General features: G+C 56.8%; 4 protein-coding genes and 2 non-coding genes across 9 annotated transcripts; 1 reads left to right on the forward strand and 5 right to left on the reverse strand.

The window, feature by feature from the left end:
- Positions 1-812: 812 nt before the first annotated feature.
- MSRB1 (methionine sulfoxide reductase B1) lies at positions 813-5,215 on the reverse strand. 2 transcript variants are annotated; one of them, XM_057750175.1, is made up of 4 exons: positions 5,000-5,182; positions 3,045-3,193; positions 2,576-2,690; positions 813-1,652 (listed from the first exon to the last, which is right to left on the reverse strand). In XM_057750175.1, exons 1-4 carry the CDS (start codon positions 5,052-5,054, stop codon positions 1,621-1,623), a joined length of 351 nt encoding a protein of 116 aa, XP_057606158.1. In that variant the 5' UTR covers positions 5,055-5,182; the 3' UTR covers positions 813-1,620. The 2 variants fall into 2 exon arrangements, with proteins under 2 accessions (XP_057606158.1, XP_057606159.1); XM_057750176.1 differs by lacking the exon at positions 2,576-2,690 and having other exon boundaries at positions 5,000-5,215.
- A 326-nt stretch (positions 5,216-5,541) lies between these two features.
- RPL3L (ribosomal protein L3 like) lies at positions 5,542-12,374 on the reverse strand. Of its 3 annotated transcripts, none has more exons than XM_057750161.1 (10): positions 12,287-12,374; positions 11,621-11,813; positions 10,198-10,366; positions 8,950-9,085; positions 7,453-7,639; positions 7,197-7,357; positions 6,893-6,994; positions 6,307-6,351; positions 5,953-6,072; positions 5,542-5,685 (listed from the first exon to the last, which is right to left on the reverse strand). In XM_057750161.1, exons 1-10 carry the CDS (start codon positions 12,287-12,289, stop codon positions 5,629-5,631), a joined length of 1,173 nt encoding a protein of 390 aa, XP_057606144.1. In that variant the 5' UTR covers positions 12,290-12,374; the 3' UTR covers positions 5,542-5,628. The 3 variants fall into 3 exon arrangements, with proteins under 3 accessions (XP_057606144.1, XP_057606143.1, XP_057606145.1); XM_057750160.1 differs by having other exon boundaries at positions 6,307-6,402; positions 12,287-12,373; XM_057750162.1 differs by lacking the exon at positions 12,287-12,374 and adding an exon at positions 12,037-12,124 and having other exon boundaries at positions 5,608-5,685; positions 6,307-6,402; positions 11,621-11,842.
- A 2,521-nt stretch (positions 12,375-14,895) lies between these two features.
- Positions 14,896-18,043, forward strand: NDUFB10 (NADH:ubiquinone oxidoreductase subunit B10). The gene is made up of 4 exons (XM_057750174.1): positions 14,896-15,188; positions 17,142-17,280; positions 17,477-17,616; positions 17,888-18,043. The coding sequence occupies exons 1-4, from the start codon at positions 15,041-15,043 to the stop codon at positions 17,989-17,991; spliced, it is 531 nt and encodes a 176-aa protein (XP_057606157.1). The 5' UTR covers positions 14,896-15,040; the 3' UTR covers positions 17,992-18,043.
- A 19-nt stretch (positions 18,044-18,062) lies between these two features.
- On the reverse strand, positions 18,063-19,891 carry RPS2 (ribosomal protein S2). Its single transcript, XM_057750169.1, has 7 exons — positions 19,687-19,891; positions 19,509-19,598; positions 19,263-19,370; positions 18,835-19,008; positions 18,590-18,749; positions 18,277-18,368; positions 18,063-18,180 (listed from the first exon to the last, which is right to left on the reverse strand). The coding sequence occupies exons 1-7, from the start codon at positions 19,861-19,863 to the stop codon at positions 18,100-18,102; spliced, it is 882 nt and encodes a 293-aa protein (XP_057606152.1). The 5' UTR covers positions 19,864-19,891; the 3' UTR covers positions 18,063-18,099.
- Positions 18,435-18,563, reverse strand: LOC130829544 (small nucleolar RNA SNORA64/SNORA10 family). The gene has a single exon (XR_009047569.1). It is a non-coding gene; the product is annotated as a small nucleolar RNA SNORA64/SNORA10 family (small nucleolar RNA).
- Positions 19,076-19,209, reverse strand: LOC130829543 (small nucleolar RNA SNORA64/SNORA10 family). Its single transcript, XR_009047568.1, has one exon. It is a non-coding gene; the product is annotated as a small nucleolar RNA SNORA64/SNORA10 family (small nucleolar RNA).
- Positions 19,892-19,980: the final 89 nt, after the last annotated feature.

Below are 19,980 nucleotides of genomic sequence, written 5' to 3' on the forward strand. Positions count from 1 at the left end.
AAGCAGGTCCTAAATGACGAATCCACTCTAACTTTCCTGTCTCCCTGAGCCTTTGGATCCCTCCCTCTATTGAGCCAAGGCAGGTCTGGCATCTCAGCTCATTCAGTGTCGGCCCCTTTTTGGTCCATGTTTGAGCCAACCAACCAATCAAACGGTTAGAGCCCTTTCTGATCCCCTGAGCTATGTCATTAAAGCCAGAATCTCTCCTTAATGAGCCCCTAACAATAAATTTGACCTGACCCAACATTATGTTCCTTCCAAACTTATCCCACCCTTAGCATCCATTCCAACATGTTCCCTGGATTTCTGTCAAGATAAATCAGGTACTTCTGGAGTACAGCACACCTCCTTGAGGGGCCCATTATGCATCTCCCCACAGGGCCTGGGGTGGGCCAAGTCCACAGCCTTCTCAGGGCCTTTGCACATACTATGGGAATCTCTTCTTATTTGTATCACCATCACTGCTGAGCTGGCATGATCCTTCCTTGGTGTCACTCTCCCTGAACACTGGGCCCAAAGCACCAGCTGCCTAATTGCTCCCCACCCCCCGCCCCATATTCTAGCATCTTTCCCTGCTGTAGTTATACATAGCCCTCGTCTTAACCTGGCATGAATTTACTGTCTCAACCTTGAGGGCAGGCCCCATCTGCCTTACTCACGGCTGCATCCCCAGCACCAAAGCTGGAGCCTGACATTGAGCTCAATAACTATTTGTGGAGCAAGTGAAACAGCTGTGCAAAGCCCGACCCTGGGTCCTGGCATCCCTGATGTTGTTAATAAAGACAGCAAGGCTGGGTTGCATTTGTTTATTGATCTCCTCCTGACTATTCCAGAGAGGATTCAAGACGGAAGGGGCTTCACCCATCTTCCCCGATGGCAGGACCCTCAGAGCACGTGCAGTGAGGCACGGTCGCTGTGTTCCAGGAAGGGGTGAACCGTAAGCTGTGAGCTCCAGGATCCCCAGCCTTGCACAGTCAAGGTGATGGAGCAATAGCTGCTTTCCCAAGCCTAAGTGAGGCAAGCAGCATCCGCGCAGATGGTGCAACAGGGTTCAGGATTTCTTCTTTCGTAACTGAGAGGCCAAAGATCTGTCCCCTTTGCCTGCTCCCCCAGCAGGTCACGGATCATCACCACTCTGGCTTCCCGGAAGGGTTTAGCCAGAGAGAATCATAGAATGACCAGGGCTGGAGCAGCCGGCTGGGGCCACCCTGTTTGTCTTCTATCTCCTAGCACAGCCAGTGGGAGACAGGCAAGAGCTCCGGTCAGGGCCAGAGCCCATCTCAGAACTGAGCGCCATGGGGGTGAGTCCAGACAGGCAGGGAGGGGGCAGCGGGCTGAGGAGAAGGTGGGGGCTGCATCATCACTCAGAGATGAGCCAGGCCTAGAGCCCACTCCCTGAGACTCCTGTAAGAGCGACGACGGGGCCGCCAGGCCCTCCCCGCAGCTGAGGGTGGGCCTTCTCTTCCCAAGGAGAGCCTACTCAGAATCAAGGCCTCGGGAGCCGTCCTGATGTTTCAGCTACCCCCATCCCCATTCCCTAGTCCAAATGTCTGGGGTTCCACTTTTCAGGTGGGATGGCCACGAGGCGGTGTTCATCTGGGATGGGTGTGGGCTGCCCGCCTACTGTCCCTTGGAGGCAGAAGTTTCTTTGCCTAAAAGAAATGAGGGAGGGGAGAGAAAAACAAGTTGCTGCTAACTTAGATTTCAGACCCTGTTCCCTGGGCCAGCCCCCTCCCACTGCAGCCTGCAGGCCAGGGGAGGTGGAGGACCCAGACCCACAGCCTGGGGGCATCTCCATGTCCGGTTCATTCCCTGAGATCTGCAGGAGAACCCAGAGTCTGTCTTTCCTTCATACTTAGCGGAGGATGAGTAACTACAAAAGGACATAAGTATTATCAAACCCTTATCATGCACCAGCCCTTATGGACACCCTCACTTAACCCCCACTGTGAGGGCAGCAAGCAGGTGCTGTTAGCAGCTCCATTTTACAGAGGATAAAACTGAGACTAGGGACTGGCTGCAGTCCTGCGGGCAGCAAATGAGGAGATTTGAGCTACAAAGAGTTTAGAGGAGTCCAGAGGGCGCCTGGGGATGCAGACAGAGAACAAAGGGCCAGAGAGGACGCTGAGATCAGATAAAATGCAGACCAATGAGAAACAGCTCCCAAATAATCTACCAGTGATCAGAATACTGCCGACAGGAGCACATATTTATTGAGCCCCTACTGCTCTCCAGACCCCAGAGCACTTTCAAGCGGCCAGTCTCAAAGGGCCTGTGAAGGAGGCTCTGCCATCACGCCCACTAGGCAGAAGAGGAGATGGCTCAGAGAGGCTGACGAGCAAGCCCTCAGCCACATAGCCCCAGAACTCAGCCTCCGCGCCGCCATGCATGTGATCAACTAGGCTCAGGAGGCAGGCTATCTGCCCTTTGTCCCTGCCCCACAGCAACCTTCCAGTGACCCTGGGCAGGACCTGGTGCCCCCATGCTTTGTCACTGTAAGGGCACGAGAACAGTGTGCCCCTGGGCCTCTAAAGTATATACAGTCCTGTGTCCAGCTGCCAGCAGGCAAGCTCACCTTTAGGGATGAACTTCAGTGAGCTGCTGAATATTCAGAAGCGGGACTGGCCCCGCTTGGGGCCATCGTTCAGGAACTCATGGCCCAGCCCGCTGCCACACCTGCCACAGGACACCTGGGAAGAAAAGACAGCCAGGAAAACAGCTGCAGCCATGGCCCCACTGCCACAGCACATGGGGTCCTCCCCACACCCATTTCCCAAAGTAACTGCTGGCATGAGAGGTCAGCCTTAGCCTGGAGCCCACCCCAGAAAACCAGCTTGTTTGCCTGTTCCCACCAGGGCCCCAGGCTCTCCCAGTAGTTTGGGGTGGCAGCTCCCCTGGCTGAGGCCAGAGGCCTGGAAGAGACAGACCATAGGCCCCTACAGCTGCAGGGGGAGCAGCAGGAAGAGGTGGCGGGCTCTCAGGACGCCCCGGCCGACACCTCCTCACCCCGCCCCCACCCCCACCCCCATGCTGCTACTACCCACCTTTAAGGCTCCAGGCTGATTGTGCTCTGGACACTTGGCCACACTGTCAGCGTGGATGGTCTCGGTGAAGGCCGGCCATGGGGACGAGTGTGCATACTTTGAGCGGCTGGAGAAGAGCTCATAGCCACACCGGGCACACACGTAGATGCCTAGGGCGGAAGGGGAGGCAAGAGCAGAGATGCTGGCTCCAGTGCCTTCGGGATGAGCTCCCAAATCCTTGAACCCAGGAGAGGACTGAAGCACCCCAGTTACAGAGTGGGCTGCACACCCTCCCCACGCACCCACCCACCACCCATAGACCTGGGTATCGGCCCTGTAGGGGAGACACAGCATGGAGCTCACATTTAGTGGTTCTGAGCCACTTTTCACACTTGTCTCATTGACTCTTCCTAACAGCCCTGTGATGCAGACATCCCCATTTTACAGATGAGGAAGCTGAAGCTGAGGGATGCAAAACACTCAGCTATAGGGTGTGCAGCCAGGAAGGAACCCAGGCAGTCTGATGAGGACACAGCTCTGCCCCACACACACAAGCAGGCCCCACACAGTGGGGGCTCTGGCATGGCCAGCACCACCACTAACTCCCTCCCTTCCCACATGGACGCCCCTCTGCCCAAAGAAGCCTTGAGTTGGATGCCTAGCCACTGGCCTGCTCTCCAAGCAGGAAAAGACTGATCCCAGCAAAAAGACCTCTGGTCCAAACAGAAGGCCCAGGAAGACAGAGGGCCCAGGAAGACAAGATGGTCAGGGAGACAGAGGGCAAGGGAGAAGAATGAGTTTTAACCTATCTCTAAAAGATTACTTTGGGGGAAGAAAAGGTTGCAAAACTGACTTGCAGAACAGGAAACTGTTTGGGGGTCCCTCGAGGGGTACTCAGAGGGGTACTGAGTCACCCTTCGCCCCCTGCCCAGCCTGGAAACAGCCTTCCTGGAGTCCATGACCTACTCAGCCTTTACCAGTAACTTGAGGAAGAAAAGAGGAACCAGGAGCTGCTGTGGGAGTGCAGTTTCCAGCTCAGCAGAGTAGCTTGAGGACAATCCAGAGTCCAATGACCAGAGAGTCTGAGGGCAGGACTTTGCCCAAAGGGTCCTATGTCACAGCTGGCTCACCGAGACGCCACAGGGTGTCACAGCCCAGCCCCCCCAAGGGCTGATACCCAACAAATCCCGCCCAGAGATAGTTCCCTGCTCTAGTCTTGCCTGTGGGCATATTTTTACCAAATTAGTCCATTATCGGGTAGCACAACCCAGAAGGGGACTCAATCTGGGACTCTCAAAGCCTGGGGCCAGGGCTGAGGGCCAGCCATGCCCAAAACCAACCACTCACCACCCACCTACCTGGCCAAGACTGTCCAGTCAAACTTCACTGGCCATTGGCAGCCTGGCAGCACTCCTGGTTACCCAACCCTGGGGGCCCTAGGCAGGTGGAGGAGGCACCCAGGCAGTCACATTTGGATCCCAACAAGACGTTCTGTGCTTTCCAGCTTACCCCGCAGGTCTGGGGAAGGGGGAGTGAAAAGGGCTAGGGTAATATCAGGGGGAGTGCCCCAAGGAGAGGCAGCCCAGTCACAGGAGCTGCTCCTGAACAAGACTTTCCACAGCGTCCCCCTAAAGTTCCGACCCTGACCCGGATACCCTCAACGGCGTCACCACCCCCACGTACCTTGACCACACAGATTTCCGCGGAAACGGCCTCACTCATACTCAAGGCCTGTCCTCCTCGAGGACAGCGACCCCCTCTCTCCAATATCCCCCTCCCCGCAGGTACCCCTACTCTCCGGTCCCCCCAGACGCCTTCCTCCGTATCCCTTTTACCCACATGCGCTCCTCCCCGCGCGGTCACACTCGTCCCCTGTTCCTGGGGTTCCAGGGCTCCAAGGCCACCCGGAGCGCAGCGACGGCCCCTCTAATATGCGACCCCGCCCCCCTGTCCTCCCAAGAGGTCCTAGGTCGTACCCGGCTCAAAGTGGTTCTGGAAAACCTCGCCCCCGAAGAAGCTGCAGAACGACATGGCGCCGGCGGGACCGCAGCACGCTCGCCGCCTCCAACAGACGCGAGGCCGCAGACCTACCACTTCGGGCTTGTGTCCGCCTCCCGCCCCGCCTCCCGAGAACCAGTCCCACTTGGATCCCGGGTCGGCCCCGGTGCACCGAGGCCCCACCCCCCCCAGGGGCCCTATCACGTGCAGAGGTAAGAGCCACCCTTTCAGGGCCCTCCTCCCGTTGACCCGCCCCTTTCCGTGGACCAATCCCTCCCCGGGACGAGGGTTCCGGCTTCCGCCTCCCGCCTCCAAGAGGCCCCGCCCCCTCCAGAGGACCTTCCCCCCGTCTTCTCTCCAGGCCCCGCCCACTACTAAGGACCTATCCGGTGGCAGGCGCGTTTGGGCTGGCGGCGTGGTGCGCCCGGAGCTGTGTCCACCCTCGTCCTTTCCCCGCGCTAAGCCCCGGGCTACCGGCTGTTAACCAGCCTTTCCGTGCCCCGCAACTCTGAGACACGGCGGAAGAGTTGCTTCTGGCTTTTATTGGACAAGGGGACAGGCGGGGGTTGCGCCGCGCTTCTTTCAGGCTCCCTCCATCCCATCCTGCCTACAAGTCCACCGAGGTCTCCGGCTTTTCCTTCTCAAGATGCTTCTTCTGGGGACCCTGAGGGGCGAGGGACAGGAGGAGCATTAGTCACAGGAGTCTAGCCAGCCGCCTGGGTTACTCGGAATCGGCCCTGCGCCCCCTCCCACCGGTTCCTCCCCTACTTCCTTTCTGGCAAGAATCAGTGCCCAGGACTGGACCCCTAAAAGCTCCCTTCTGTGGGCGAGGGCAGAGGCATGTGTGCCACCCCCATCTGCTCAGCCTCCCCCCTCCGAGGCAGGTGGGATGTGGTGTCTGAGCCCCAGAGAGCAAGGCGGGTGGGCTCACCATGAAGACCCTCTTCTCCTGGGCTGTCTGGAAGCGGCCGTGTCCAAACTTAGAGGTGGTGTCGATGAACTTGAGCTCGATGTTCTCCAGGGCCCGGCGGCTATGATGCACCAGGAGGGACTGGGGCCCGTGCAAGAGGGAGCGTCAAGGCAGGAGGTCCCCACTCAGCCCCTCCAATCACCCCCAGTCCACACAGGAAGGTCTCGCTCACCCAGCTGCTGTTAGAAGCCCTCCCTTTTTGCTTTCCCCATCCCCGCCCCTCCTGGGGCAGGCTGGAGGAAAGGATAGGCCAGCCCGCCCACCCCTCCAAGGCCCATGCGGCTCCCACTCCCCAGCTCACCACCTGGCACTGACCTTCCTCAGCGTGATGACCCGTTTCTTGGTGCCCGCGATGCAGCCCTTCAGCATGACGAAGTCATTGTTGACTTCCCCGTAGTGGGGGAAGCCACCCTGTGGGAAGGGGGGGTCCAGGAAAGGGGCTGCTGGGTTAGGGGGTGGCTGGGAGCCCTAGGAGAATTCCCCTGGCCTGGGATGAGACTCTCACTCACTCATCAGGGCAGCATGTGAGCCACACCCTAAGTTCTTCCCATGATTATCTTATTTAAAAATCTGCATTTTATAGAGGGGGGAAACTGAGGCTCAGAGGGGTGAAGTCACTTGCTCCAGGCCCACAGCTGCTACATACTGCAGCTGGGGTTTGAGCACAGACAGCCGGACTCCAAGGCCACAGTTGGAGCTGCTGCACTCCATGCCCTGTGACAAGCAGCCAGAAGATAAGCTCTCTGCAGCGGAGGCTCTGAGGATGCAGGAACAGCAGGGGTTTAGTCCACCCAGGTGGCCGCTCATGGGTGCCTGAGCTCTTGGGGCAGGGCAGCACCCCACAGGCCTGCCCCACACATGCACACCAGGCCCCTCAGCCAAATTGGTGGCCCACCCTCACCAGTGGTGTGATGGATTTGTCGGTCACATCATAGTTGGTGGAAGCGTTGTTCTTAACCACCTTCCCATCCTCCGTGTGCAGCCCCCGGCCAATGCGGTATATCTGCCAGGAGAACAGGGCACATTGGGGACAGTAGGTGGTGTCTGGGGCCAGCAAGATGTCCACACCCATCAGAATGTGGGCTTAGACCGAGGTGCTGGTGGGGGCATTTCAGAGCCTTTGGGGCCAGGCAGCATCTGGGTCAAGTACCCCACTCATTGGTATGTGGTCACAGGCATCCCCCGCACCAGCCCTGCGGACACACCTTCTTGTTGAGCTCCGTGCGGTGATGGTAGCCCTTCTGCCCAGCCCGGGCAATGGAGCAGCCCACGCGGGCAGGGTGCCAGGCACCAATGCAGGCCACCTTGCGCAGCCCCTTATGGGTTTTCCGTGGCAGCTTCTTTGTATGCCAGCGGCTTGTGACCCCTGCAGGTGGGAGGAGCAGATGGCTGAGAGGCCAGTTTGGCCCCCCACCTCCTCCAGGCAGCCTTCCTGGAGCCACCATCCCCACCCAGCCCTACCTTTGACACCCCTGCCCTTGGTGACGGCAATGACATCAATGACCTCATTCTGGCTGAACACACTGTGCACCAGCACCTGCTTCTCCAGCCGGGCCTGGGCCCAGGCCACCTTCTCAGCCACCGTGCCACCATTCAGCTGGATCTCCATGATGTGGGCCTTCTTCTGCCGGAACGGCAGCAGCTTCATCTGTAAGACATGGCACGGCCAGTCGGTTCCCGGAAACTCACACACACCCCCATTTGCAGACAGGGCATGGCCAGCTGGTGACCCCTGGTACGCTTTCATGCACTCATTCATTCAACAGATGATCCTGTGCTCTGGTCTGCCCATGTGCCACATTCTGTGCGAGGCACTGGGATTACAGCATGGAATGAGGCAGACAGGGTCCTGGACCCCATGGAGCCACCATCTAGTCAGGGAACAGAAGCCAAGGAAACTCTTGGAGAGGCCCAAAGTGTTGTGATGGAATACTGAGGGTGGAGGGAACAGTTACTGCACATGAGAGTGGTCAAGGAGGGCCTCTCTGAGGAGATGACATCAATAGCAAGAAGGAACCACTAGGAGCTTTGGGGGCAGAGGGAACCACATGTGCAAAGTCCCTGTGGCAGGGAAGATCCTGGGGTTGGGGGTGAGCTGGTGGGACAGAGACAAGACCAGTGTGTCTGGACGGTGGTGAACATGGAGGAAGTTTCAGGATGATGAGAGGTGAGCAGGGGCCTGGCCGGGCAGGTCTCATAGGGAGTAACTTGGGCTTTATTCCAAGCGCTGGGTGTGATGTGATCTGATGCATATTTTTAAACATCTCTGGCTGCTGCTTCATAAGGCACAGGCTGTGGGGACCCCCAGGTCAAAGCACAGCATAGGGCTCAACCAGTACTGATGGAGGACCTGCTGCACCCAAGGCCCCCGGTGGGTGCGGAGACACAGCAGTGAGCAGGAAGCTGTGACCCCTCCCCCTGTGGAGCTCAAGCCTGCGGAGGTAGATGGATGTTAACCAATGACGCAGGTAACCAGGAAATGCAAGTGTGAGAGTAACAGAGGCAGGTGGGGAGGGGCACTGCTCCGGGCCTGGGAAGCCTTCCCTGAATGTACCAGAATAAGTCAGAGGGTGTAGGTGACCTGTCGGTCCACAGGAAGTCAGACCCCACTTACGAATGTTGATCCACACACACACGTGTGCCAGAGCCCAAAGGCAGGCGGCCAGCCCTCCACACCCGACATTGGGCAGGAAATCCGGGACCTCTGGGGCATTTCAGGGCCTTGGTTGACCGCTGGGTGTGGCCGCTGCCCCGCAGCCCTCAGAGTGCAGCAACGCCCAACACCCCATCCCCAGGGCTGCCGGCGGCCAGCCAGTCAGCCGACGCTTTGGGCCTGTGCCTGGGGCTCTTGGTATTTTTAGGCTGACATTTGCCAGGGCTCCTGGAAGCCAGGCTGGGGGAGGGTGGGCCTGGGAGGTGGACTGGCTGACTGGTGTGGACCCAGGGGTAGGGGCTGACCTGGGTGTGGACGATGACCCGGATGACCTTGCAGTACTTCTTCATGGCGGCAAAGTCCCTCTGCAGCTGCTTCTTGCCGTCAGCATCCCGCCACCTCCTGCAGGCCTTGGTGAAGGCTTTCTTCTTGCTCTTGTGCCTGAGCCACGTGCGGAGGGCATTCAGTGGGGCCAGCTAGGAGGCCTCCACTGCCCGCAGCCCACCAAGCAAGGCTTTAGATTTCCCCCTCCTCCTGCCTCCCCTTCCCAGGGGAGGAACTGCTGGGCACTTGGGGCCCCTGGGCTGGTTCCGGTCACCCTCTTTAAGCACAAACTGTCCCTCCCTCTCTAGGCCTCAGTTTCCTCCTCCTTGCCTCCTGGGGCTGAGGGTGAGCAGACGTGCAGGAGGCCGGGGAAGGGGCATGCTGGCCAGCCCTCAGCCATGTGCCCACTTCGCCACACCTGCTGAGCCCACTTCTAAAGCAGACAGCCACAACTGGCCAGCCCCCACCACCCCGTCATTCCTAACCCTCGCTAGGATGCTGGAGGATGGACATCATTATCCCCACCCCACAGATGAAGAAACCGAGGTTCACAGAGATCAGAGCCCTCGGAGGAGGGGCAAATTGATCACAACTGCAACAGTGAAAACAGGCCAGCTGGCGTTGTGCAGAGCGCTCGACACACTCCGCTCACCTCATCCTCACAGCCCCCCCGCAATGCAGGGACCCCTCCCAGTTCCATTTCATGGTGTCTGTTGGGGGGAGGTGTGTGTGGAGGGGTGAGGTGAGGTTCTAAGAGGTCAGTCAGCTCGCCTGTGGTCACACAGCCTGCTCTGACACTGGCCCAAGCTCCTCGCCTCCCATGAAGGCTACATATACCTCTGCCTCCATATGGAAGGAGGTGTCTGTGAGATCAGGTGTGGGGGGGGGGGGGTCCCTTCCTGGACTTAATGCCCAGGAAGATTTAAGGCCTAAGGATGCCTTTCTTTCTGATGAAAAGAGCTTGTCAGCTGGCTATGTCCCCTTTCACCCTGGCTGCTAGGAAGCTCAGAACCAACATTGACATTCCATCAAATTAGTTCCTTGATTTACCTGGAGGATGCAAATGTTTGCTTTCCTTTCTCCTCTAACCAATTTCCTCTCCAACCCTCTAGTCTTTGTCTTTTATTAGAGTGAAGGCATCACATGCACACACACACATTTTCCCACCTTCCACATACCACTGACCTCCTCCTCCTGCCCACCTGCCAGTCACCCCGCAGGGCCCTCACCAGTCCTTGTAGAAGCGGCGGCGGCACTCATCACTCAGATGCTCTGCAAAGATGGTCTTGAAGCTCCGCAGGCCTCGTGGGGTGGCCACATAGCCCACCACACCGACTACCACCAGAGGTGGCGTCTCCACGATCGTCACCGCCTCCACCTCCTCCCGCTTGGAAATTTCTTGATGAAACCCAGAGACAGAGGCATGGAGTAGCGAGTCCCTGAGTCCCATGGGGAGTCTCATGGTGGGGGGAGGGGTGGAAGAACAGACCACAGCCCCCGCGTCCCCATGGGAGAACCCACCACCACAGCCTCAGGGCTGCTGCGGACAGAGGCCCCCGTGAGCAGATCCCCTGACCTCCAGCCCTCAGCCTCCCCACTGCCTGCCCCGCACATGGAGCTGCCACTGGGAAAGACCCCACAGGTGACCACGCTGGCAGGCCTGACCTGCTCCTGCCTCAGTTTCCCCACCAGACCACCCAGGAGTGGGCCAGGAAGCCACAGCCGGGGCAGCATCCCCCAAAGTGTAGGGTTGGGCCTCCTCTAGTGGAGTACAAATGGGCACTATGAATATATGTGGATGAGTTCTAGAAAAAACCTGAGACTTGTCCAAAACTCATGATTTTATAGATGTTATTACAGAGGTTGACCCAAAGTCAAAGAAGTATATGTTTAAAAAATATACTAGGGGAATTCCCTGGCAGTCCAGTGGGTAGGACTCCGAGCTTTCACTGCCAAAGGCCTGGGTTTGATCCCTGGTGGGAACTAAGATCCCACAAGCCGCGCAGCACGGCCAAAAAATACATACATTAGGAGAGATGAAAAACAGATGAGTGGTTGCCAGAAGGTCAGGGAGTGGCAGCTATGGCTATAAAAGGGTAACAGGAGGGACTCTTGTGGGAAGGGAACGTTCCAAGGTGGTGGGTACAGGTATTTACACGTGACGGAACCTCACAGAACTAAATAAACGCACATCTTATTCAGGAGAATCCTGCATGAGGTGGGTAGGGTGTATCCATGTCACTATCCGGCTATGACATGTTACCATGGTTTTAAGAGATGTTTCCACTGGGGAAACTGGGTAAAGCGTACATGGGATTCCTCTGAATTACTTCTTATAACCATACGTGAATCTATGATGATCTTAAAACCAAAAGTATGTTGGGGCACCTGCCCTTGAATCTTGGCTCCTCCAAGCTTCATAACTGCTCGATTTCCTCATCTGTAAACTGGGGCAATGACAGATCGGTTCTTGAGACGTGGCCAGCCGTCACGGTCCTGACTGAGATGCCCACGGGCGGGGCCTGGCCCTTTCTGGGGCTGTTTCCCCTCCAGGAGCCCAGTTGTGGCTCCTAGCAACTGGAAGGGCCTCCAGATCTTCCAGCAGTGGGGGGTGCTCTGCCCGCCCCCCAGGGGCCCCTCATGGCCACTCACTGAGCCCTGGTCGGTGCACCTCCCGCAGAGTGTGCGTCATGCCTGCCTTGTAGCCCAGGAAGGCCGTGAGATGCACGGGCCGGCTGGGGTCGTCCCGAGGCCACGTCTTCACCTTGCCCCGGTGCCGGCGGCTCCTCTTGTGTGGCAGGAAGCCCAGGTGTCCATGCCGAGGGGCAGAGAACTTCCGGTGGGACTGGGGATGGGAGGGGAGAGAGCTGAGAGCTGGGGTCTCCCTGGTGGGGGCAGCTGGATGGTCCCAGAGCCCAGACTGGAGTGAGCTAGAGCCCCCAGGCTGAGACCCGATGGTCCTCAGGGCCTGCATCTGTCCACAAGGAGGGAAGCTTCGCCGAGGGCAGCATCTTAGGGATGGAGCCAGCGTCAGCCCCCATCATCCATGGGTTTCCTGCCTCAGTGGCCCTGCCTGGCTGGGCCCAGAAGGGGCAGGTCCACACTGCGGCCAGGGCCACAGGGGCACGGGGTCGCTGCCATCTGTCCCTCTCCTTGCCGATCCTAGCCTGCACTCAGGCCCCCTGCTGTCTCCTCCAATCACCTATTCCTTCACAGGCCCAAGCACCTCTCTGCTGGGAGAGACCCCAGAAGCCCACCTGCCCCTCCCCAGGAAGCTGGCGTGCTTCCCCACCCCAACCCCCCTGCCAGCCCACTGACCATGGTGGCCGGTCCTTGCAGGTCAGGAAGGGAAGGGGCCTCCCCGCCAGGCGCCGGAGGTCGAGTGGCAGGGCCAGGATGCACAGCGGCCAGATCCCAGATTTAGCCCCTGGCAGGAGAGCTCTGTCATCTCCTGTGGCGGGTGCGGACTCTGGTGCCAGGAGCGGGCCTGGCCTGGGGCAGGGGAAGGGGGGCAGCCTGGGCAGCCTGGGGGGGACGGTGTACCTGGAGCCAGGGCTGGCACTCTTTTCCTCAAGGGTCCTGGGACTGGCTCACACACTTTGTTTTCTGCTTTGTGTGACCCTCCAGGACAGGAACAAATTGGCCTGGTAGGGGGTTGAGGAACTCGGGTTGGGCGGCTTCCCTTGGGCAGTTGCTATTAGGAGGGTCTGAGTGCAGTTTGCTGGCCTTGAAGCAGAGTGGATTCCTGTCCTGTCCTGTCCTGAGGGCTGTGAGCCTGAGCTGGACAAACGTGGGGAGATGGGGAGGGCTGGCTCTGCGCCCAGGGAATCACCAGAGCTGTGATTCAGTATCAAGGTCCCTTGACTTGAGTAGCTGTGAGACAAGAACACTTAAGATAATTTTATGAACTTAAATTTTGAAGTTAAGCTTTGAATGAAAAGGGGATTGAAATCTCTTATTGTTTGATTCAAACATTCTATGATTATAAAGTTCTGTAACTGTAGAATCAGAGTTTTGTAGGCCTAAGATATCTCTGCAGGTCTGTGGATTTTTGCATCATTGAGTGCTAAAATTCTATGCTACTAAAATTTATAATTCTTTGTTTTCGTCATTGTTTTTGAATGACAAAGCTACTTTTAATACTTTGGGCTGGGACTTCGGTGGTAGCACAGTGGTTGGGAGTCCCCCTACCAATGCAGGGGACATTGGTTTGATCCCTGGTCCAGGAAGATCCCACATGCTGCAGAGCAACTAAGCCCATGCGCCACAATTACTGAGCCTGCCCTGTAGAGCCCACGAGCCACAACTACTGAGCCCATGCACCTAGAGCCCGTGCTCCACAATAAGAGAAGCCACCGCAATGAGAAGCCTGCGCACCACAACAAAGAGTAGCCCCCGCTTGCCACAACTAGAGAAAGCCCACATGCAGCAATGAAGACACAATGCAGCCAAAAATAAATAAATAAATTAGTTAATTAATTTAAAAAAAAAAGAGCATTTAAAAAATAAAAAATCCTGCTCTTTAAAAAAAAATACAAAACTTTGGGCTGATGAGACTTCCCTGGTGGCGCAGTGGTTAAGACTCTAGGTTTGATCCGTGGTCAGGGAACTAGATCCCACATGCATGCTGCAAATAAGAGCTCGCATGGCGCAACTAAGGAGCCCACGTGCTGCAAGAAAACAATCTCTGGGAAGGGGTAACCCCCTCAGCCCATAAGTGGCCCTGGGGAGAGGGGCTCTCTGAAGGAAGGAAGCACAGAAGGGACGCACTGCAGACTCAGGGCCAAAGGGAGCACCCTTGGTGCTGGGCCTGGGAGCACATGGTGGGGGCTCCAGACAGACAAGCCAAGGGCCAGTGGGTTGGACATGGAGCCACAAAGCTGCTTGGGTTCCTCCCTCTCCTTTGTCTTTTTCTGCTTCTGCTGCATGACCTCCAAGTCTGTCCGTGGCTAGGTGGCAGCAGAAAGCCGTCCTCTGGGCACTTTCCCTTAACTGAGTACTGCACTCTGCTTGCTCATATTCCTCTGTGAACGAGCTGCTGCTGGTTACTGCAGGTCATGTGAGGACTCCGGCCGGCCTGCATCGGGTCCCCTTGTTCAGTCCGACGTTACAGGCCAATGTTAGGATTCGGTGAGTCTGACAGTTTCTAAGAGTTCATGATTTGAAGATTTAAGGTTACTGTGATTCCAGATTCTGTGAGTCCATAGAGTTAATGACTGATTCCAGCCTCTGGGCAGGAAGTGACCAGCCCCACCCTTCCAGGTGCTAGCCAGGGGCTGTGCCAGGTATGGAAATCACAAGAGGGTAGCCAGCAGGGCCCTGGTCAGTGGCGCTGCCTCAAGGGCACAACAGTGCTCAGGGCCAGGATGGAACCCTCAGAATCAGAACAGAGTGCCCAATACCCAGAGTAGAAGCCACTTCTCCCTAGTTGGGGGTGGGGGTTGGAGAGGGCAAGCCCTACCTCCTGTGCTGCCCCAGGCAGCCCCCACTCTAAGCTCACTGGCATTAGCCAGTCCATGAGGGGCCCTGGCAGACACAGTGGAGCTCAGAGAGAGCTGTAGGGAATGGACAATCCAGGAAGGCTTCCTGGAAGAGCAGGGCTTCTGGTAGTTTGTGTTATCTGTTGACTTTGTTATTTGCTCTACTGGCCTGAGTTCTCCAGAAGAGCCCAGCTGTGTTCATCATCCTGCTACCTGCTGCACTTGGCACGTGCCTACACGAATTGAATGAAGAATTTCCTTACTCCTGTGTCTGTCTCCTCTTAGAATGTAAATAGGGATCTGTTTCCTTCACTGCTGATACCAGCGCCTAGCACCCAGTAGGAGCTCGTCGCGTGTGCAATGGCACCGCGGTTCCACGCGGGGGAGCACGCGCTGCGACGCATCTCCCGAGGCCACACTTGGGCAAGAGGGGCGAACTACAAGTCCCATGGTGCCCCGCGGGCGCCGGCCGGCAGTCGTGCGCAGGCGCGGTCGCCCTCCTGTGTCCTCTGTGCAGGCGAACTAGGCCGCGGAACCCAGGCGGAGGCCGGGGCAGCACGTCCGAGAGCCGAGCCCGCCGCGCGCCGCCGCCATGCCGGACAGCTGGGACAAGGACGTGTACCCCGAGCCACCGCGTCGCACGCCGGCGCCCTCGCCGCAGACCTCGCTGCCCAACCCTATCACCTACCTCACGAAGGCTTTCGACCTCCTCGTGGACCGCCCCGTGACCCTTGTGAGAGGTATGAGATACAGCCGGGCCTCGCCGCGCCCCTGGGCCCCCCACATCCCTGGCCCGTCACTCAGCCTGGACCTGCACTGCATCCCAGGCCTCACCTCCAGGGATGCCCCCCACACTCAGAGCCCTCACTGCTGTACGGCCCCTGCCGCCTAGAGAACCGACCTCGCTCAAATGTTAGGGGCTGTTTGCAGACCGAAATCATCTGCGTCCTGAGGCTTGTGAGGTCGCAGCCTCCCTGCACGCCTTGCATCCTGCGATTTGCACAGCAGGAGGTTACAGAGGCTGTAGAGGTGCAGGTTCTCCGGTAACTCTTTGCATGCCTGCAAAATGCACCGGGTGGTCATTGACGGCTGAGGCCCCTTCCGCCTAGGGGTGCTGTTAACTTGCCCTCCGTGTGTGCCCACGCTTGGGAGCTGCCATCTCTGGTCCAGAGCAGGTGAACGTTTCAAACCATTGCTGTCCAGTTTGTGGTTCACCCAGCTCGGGGGTGCAGCACAGCACAGTGCACTTAGTCACCAGTGGCCAGGCGATTCATCCATCCACCTAAGCGATCAATCCATTCGTTCAGCAACAAAACATTTGGGGTACAGAGCATGCTCTGCTGGCTCTTTTGGGGGGAGGAATCAGACCCCCCCCACACACACACACAAGGTCTGGAAAAAACAGCAGTGGATCTTCTCTCTTTTGTGTAGCAGTTTTTTAGAAAGTGTTTTATATGTCTGGCTGAATGAGATCTCACTAGGTCCAGCTTGTTCATTTGCCTGAGGGGAAGTTGAGGCCAGAAAGTCAGCGGTGGCAGAACCAGGACTGGAATCCCTGCTGGTGGCTCTCTGTTGGGGCCTCTTTACTTCCTCGGTGGAGTCCCTGTGCTCTGGGGCAGGTGGGCCAGCAGGACGGACTGTAGCAGGGTGTGGGCTCTGAATCCTGCGATTTCTGAGCCCGGGTCTCCTCTCTGTAAATGAAAAGGACCCGCCCCAAATAGGGTTGTTATCGGGACAAAGTGAGATAATCTATTATGCAACATAGGATGGTGCCTGGCTTACAGGAAACTCCATAAACTGTAGACATCACCATCCGTATCACAGTCCTTTTGAGGACTGTCTGCCAGCCCACACCTCTTTTTTTTTTTTTTAATAAATTTATTTATTCATTTATTTATTGGCTGCATTGGGTCTTCGTTGCTGCACACAGACTTTCTCTAGTTGTGGCAAGTGTGGGCTACTCTTCATTGTGGTGCAAGGGCTCCTCATTTTGGTGGCTTCTCTTGTGTGGAGCACAGGCTCTAAGCGTGTGGGTTTCAGTAGTTGCAGCACATGGGCTCAATAGCTGTGGCTCCGGCTTCCTAGGTGGCGCAGTGGTTAAGAATCCGCCTGCCAAGAAAAAAAAAGAAAAAAAGAATCCGCCTGCCAATGCAGGTGACACGGGTTCGAGCCCTGCTCCAGAAAGATCCCACATGCCGTGGAGCAACTAAGCCCGTGCGCCACAACTATCGAGCCTACACTTTAGAACCCATGAGCCATAACTACTGAGCCCATGTGCTGCAACCACTGAAGCCCACGCGTCTAGAGCCCGTGCTCTGCAGCAAGAGGAGCCATGGCAATGAGGAGCCCGCGCACCACAACAAAGAGTAGCCCCCACTCACCTCAACTAAAGAAAGCCCGCGCACAGCAAAAAAAAGACCCAACACAGCCAATAAAATAAAATTAATTAAAAAAAAATAGTTGTGGCTCATGGGCTTAGTTGCTCTGCAGCATGTGGGAGCAACCACTGCACCACCTAGGAAGTCCCACACCTTTTTGGGAGTCCAGTTGCCAGTCTTTGTAAAAGCTGGGAACATTGAGGAAACCTGCCTCTTTCACAGCTTGTGAGAAATACAAAGCTAGCTAAGAGCCCTTTCAAACTGTGGCCTGTCCAAACCAAGAGGGCCTTTGGGTCTGGGGTTTTCTCTTTACAGAGTTTATAGAGCGGCAGCATGCCAAAAACAAGTATTACTATTACCACCGTGAGTTCCGCCGTGTGCCAGACATCACCGAGTGCAAGGAAAAAGATGTCTTGTGCATGTTTGAAGCAGAAATGCAATGGAGAAGAGACTAGTAAGTCCTCCCCCTTGGGCTTCTGCTCTTAGTCGGGGAATACTGAGAGCACTGCACAGGGCTGTGCCATCATTTCCTCAGGATGCCATGGGGCGGAGGGGCCAGACCACAGGGCTTCCAGGCTCTGCCTTTATTTTACTTCCCCTGAGTACAGGAAAGGAATCCTTATAGACCACCTTTCTCATTTTCCTTTCAGCAAAGTTGATCAAGAAATTGTCAACATTATCCAGGAAAGGCTGAAGGCCTGTCAGCAGAGGGAAGGCGAGAGCTACAGGCAGAACTGTGCCAAGGAGCTGGAGCAGTTCACCCAGGTGGCCAAGGCCTACCAGGACCGCTGTGAGTTGAGCCCCTACCCCAGCCTGCCTCTAGGACCTCCTGCTTCTGCCACTTGACTTCCCAACCCTCCTTCCAGTCTCCACACAGCTGGGTGCTAAACACTTTACTAATCAGGCCAGTCTCTGGTGTTACAAGAGACTCGCCCTGCCTCATCCCCAGTCTGCTCAGTAACCTGTCTTAGCTGTCTGATTCCTCCCTGTGTGGAGAAAAGACCACAAGTTCCCATCATGGCAAAAGTGGCCCGTGACTCCCCTCCCCATCTCTTTTCCAGATCATGACTTGGGGGCCCATTATTCTGCCAGGAAGTGTCTGGCAAAACAGAAGCAGAGGATGCTGGCAGAAAGAAAAGCCGCTAAAGAGGCCGCTGCTGCCTGAGGCAGCTTCTTGTGCCCCTCACGGGTCTGTCACTGTTGCTAAAATAAAATAAACCAAGAGGCAACTATAAACCAGGTTCATTCACTTTATTTTTCTCACATAAAAAAACTATGTGGTGGCTACAGCTGGAGCCTGGGTCCTCTGCACGGAAACTCTGGTGTGGGTCTTTACAAGATGGTCAGTGAATTCCTAGAGAAAAAAAAAAGAAACTTTAATTGTAGCCAGACACACTGCTATCCTTTGCTTTGCCCTGCCTGCCTAACAGGGTAGTGGGGCAGGCAGTACCTGATATGGAGACTTGGTGAACACCGTCTCTTTCCAGAGATCAGGAGTGAGATAACTATAGGTCTTGGAAATGGCATCAAAAGTGGCCTTGGCTGGAAAAGGAACAACAGGAGAGGGTTGGTGAATTCACCTGAGGTGAACCCCCAGACGCAGACAGAAGCTGTTGCACTCCTAGGAACAGAGAGACCACTGTGGGCCAGTCTGTCGTGCATTAGGAGGGCCTTCCTCTCTCTCTCTGAAAATACGCCAATCACACACAGAATGTGATTAGGCGGAGCTGAGAGAAGCCAGAGTCTGTGCATGGGCCACCTACCGAAGTTGCCCAGGGTGGCGGTGCAGCCCCTGGCAGAGGTGTAGCAATCATCAATTCCAGCCATCATCAGTAGCTTCTTGGGCACAGGGGCTGAGACGATGCCAGTGCCCCTGGGGGCAGGGATGAGGCGCACTAGCACAGAACCACAGCGGCCAGTCACCTGGGAAGGGGCAGAGGCATCAGGAGAGGGGCTGGAGGAAGTCTGCACCACCGCAGGCCCTACCACACACCACCATCCAGCCTACCTTGCAAGGGACGGTATGGGGCTTGCCGATCTTGTTCCCCCAGTAGCCTCGCCGCACAGGGACGATAGAGAGCTTGGCCAAAATGATGGCCCCACGGATAGCAGTGGCTACCTCCTTAGAGCACTTGACACCCAAACCAACATGTCCATTATAATCTCCAATGGCGACAAATGCCTGCAAGGAGATTGACGTGGGTGGTGGTCCACCGACCTTTACAGCACCAGTAACCACCCACCGCACAGTCTGTTGCGCCCCTCCAGGCAAGACTGGCCACCAGGAGGCCAATCTGAGGTCCTGAGGAGATCCTTTCTCTCTCTCCCCATTACGAAAGTCACACGTGGGAAAACAAGTGCAACCATGCAGAGCTGAGAGAACCTCAGAAAGGCCCGTGGCAAAAACAGCCCACGAAGACAAGATGGCTGAGGTACCTTGAACCTGGTCCGCTGGCCAGCACGGGTCTGCTTCTGCACAGGCATAATCTTCAAAACCTCATCCTTGAGAGATGCCCCCAAGAAAAAGTCAATGATCTCAGATTCCTGCAAGAAACACATTCACGACAAAAATGTTTAATAAAGCCTAAGGTGAAGCCTAGGGTCCCTCAATGTCCAGCCAATGACAGAGCTCCCTCGAACCGAAACCAAGGCCTCCTCTAACAAAAGAGGACCCATGTTTACCTTGATAGGCAAAGAAAAAAGGTAGATCTCCTCCAGGGACTTGATCTTCATGTCCTTGACCAGACGGCCCAACTTGGTGACGGGGAGCCACTGGAAGAGGAAAAGGCGCAACAGGTGACCAGGACCGGCTTCCTGGTACCATCCAAGGACCTGTCTCCGGTACATGGCCCAAACCTACCTCTTTGTCCTCAGCCTTGCCTCCCCGAGCTCCGCGACCTCGACCCCGGCCGCGGCCCCGGCCGCGACCTCGACCCCGTACGCCGCTGCCGAAACCTCCGCGGAAGCCACCGCGGCCTCCCATCCCAGGGCCCCCGGGGCCTCCGGGCCCTCCCGCAGCACCGGCGTCATCCGCCATTTGCTGAAAAGAACAACAAAAATCAGCCAGTCAACGAAACTCTGGCATCTACGGCCGCCTGTGGCGCCCAGGCCGGGTTCCAAGCCCAGAACGCGGGCGCACCAGCCCGGTCCCCGA

The sequence above is a fragment of the Hippopotamus amphibius genome, chromosome 9 (genome assembly GCF_030028045.1).
Source record: "Hippopotamus amphibius kiboko isolate mHipAmp2 chromosome 9, mHipAmp2.hap2, whole genome shotgun sequence".
Taxonomy (NCBI): Eukaryota; Metazoa; Chordata; class Mammalia; order Artiodactyla; family Hippopotamidae; genus Hippopotamus; species Hippopotamus amphibius.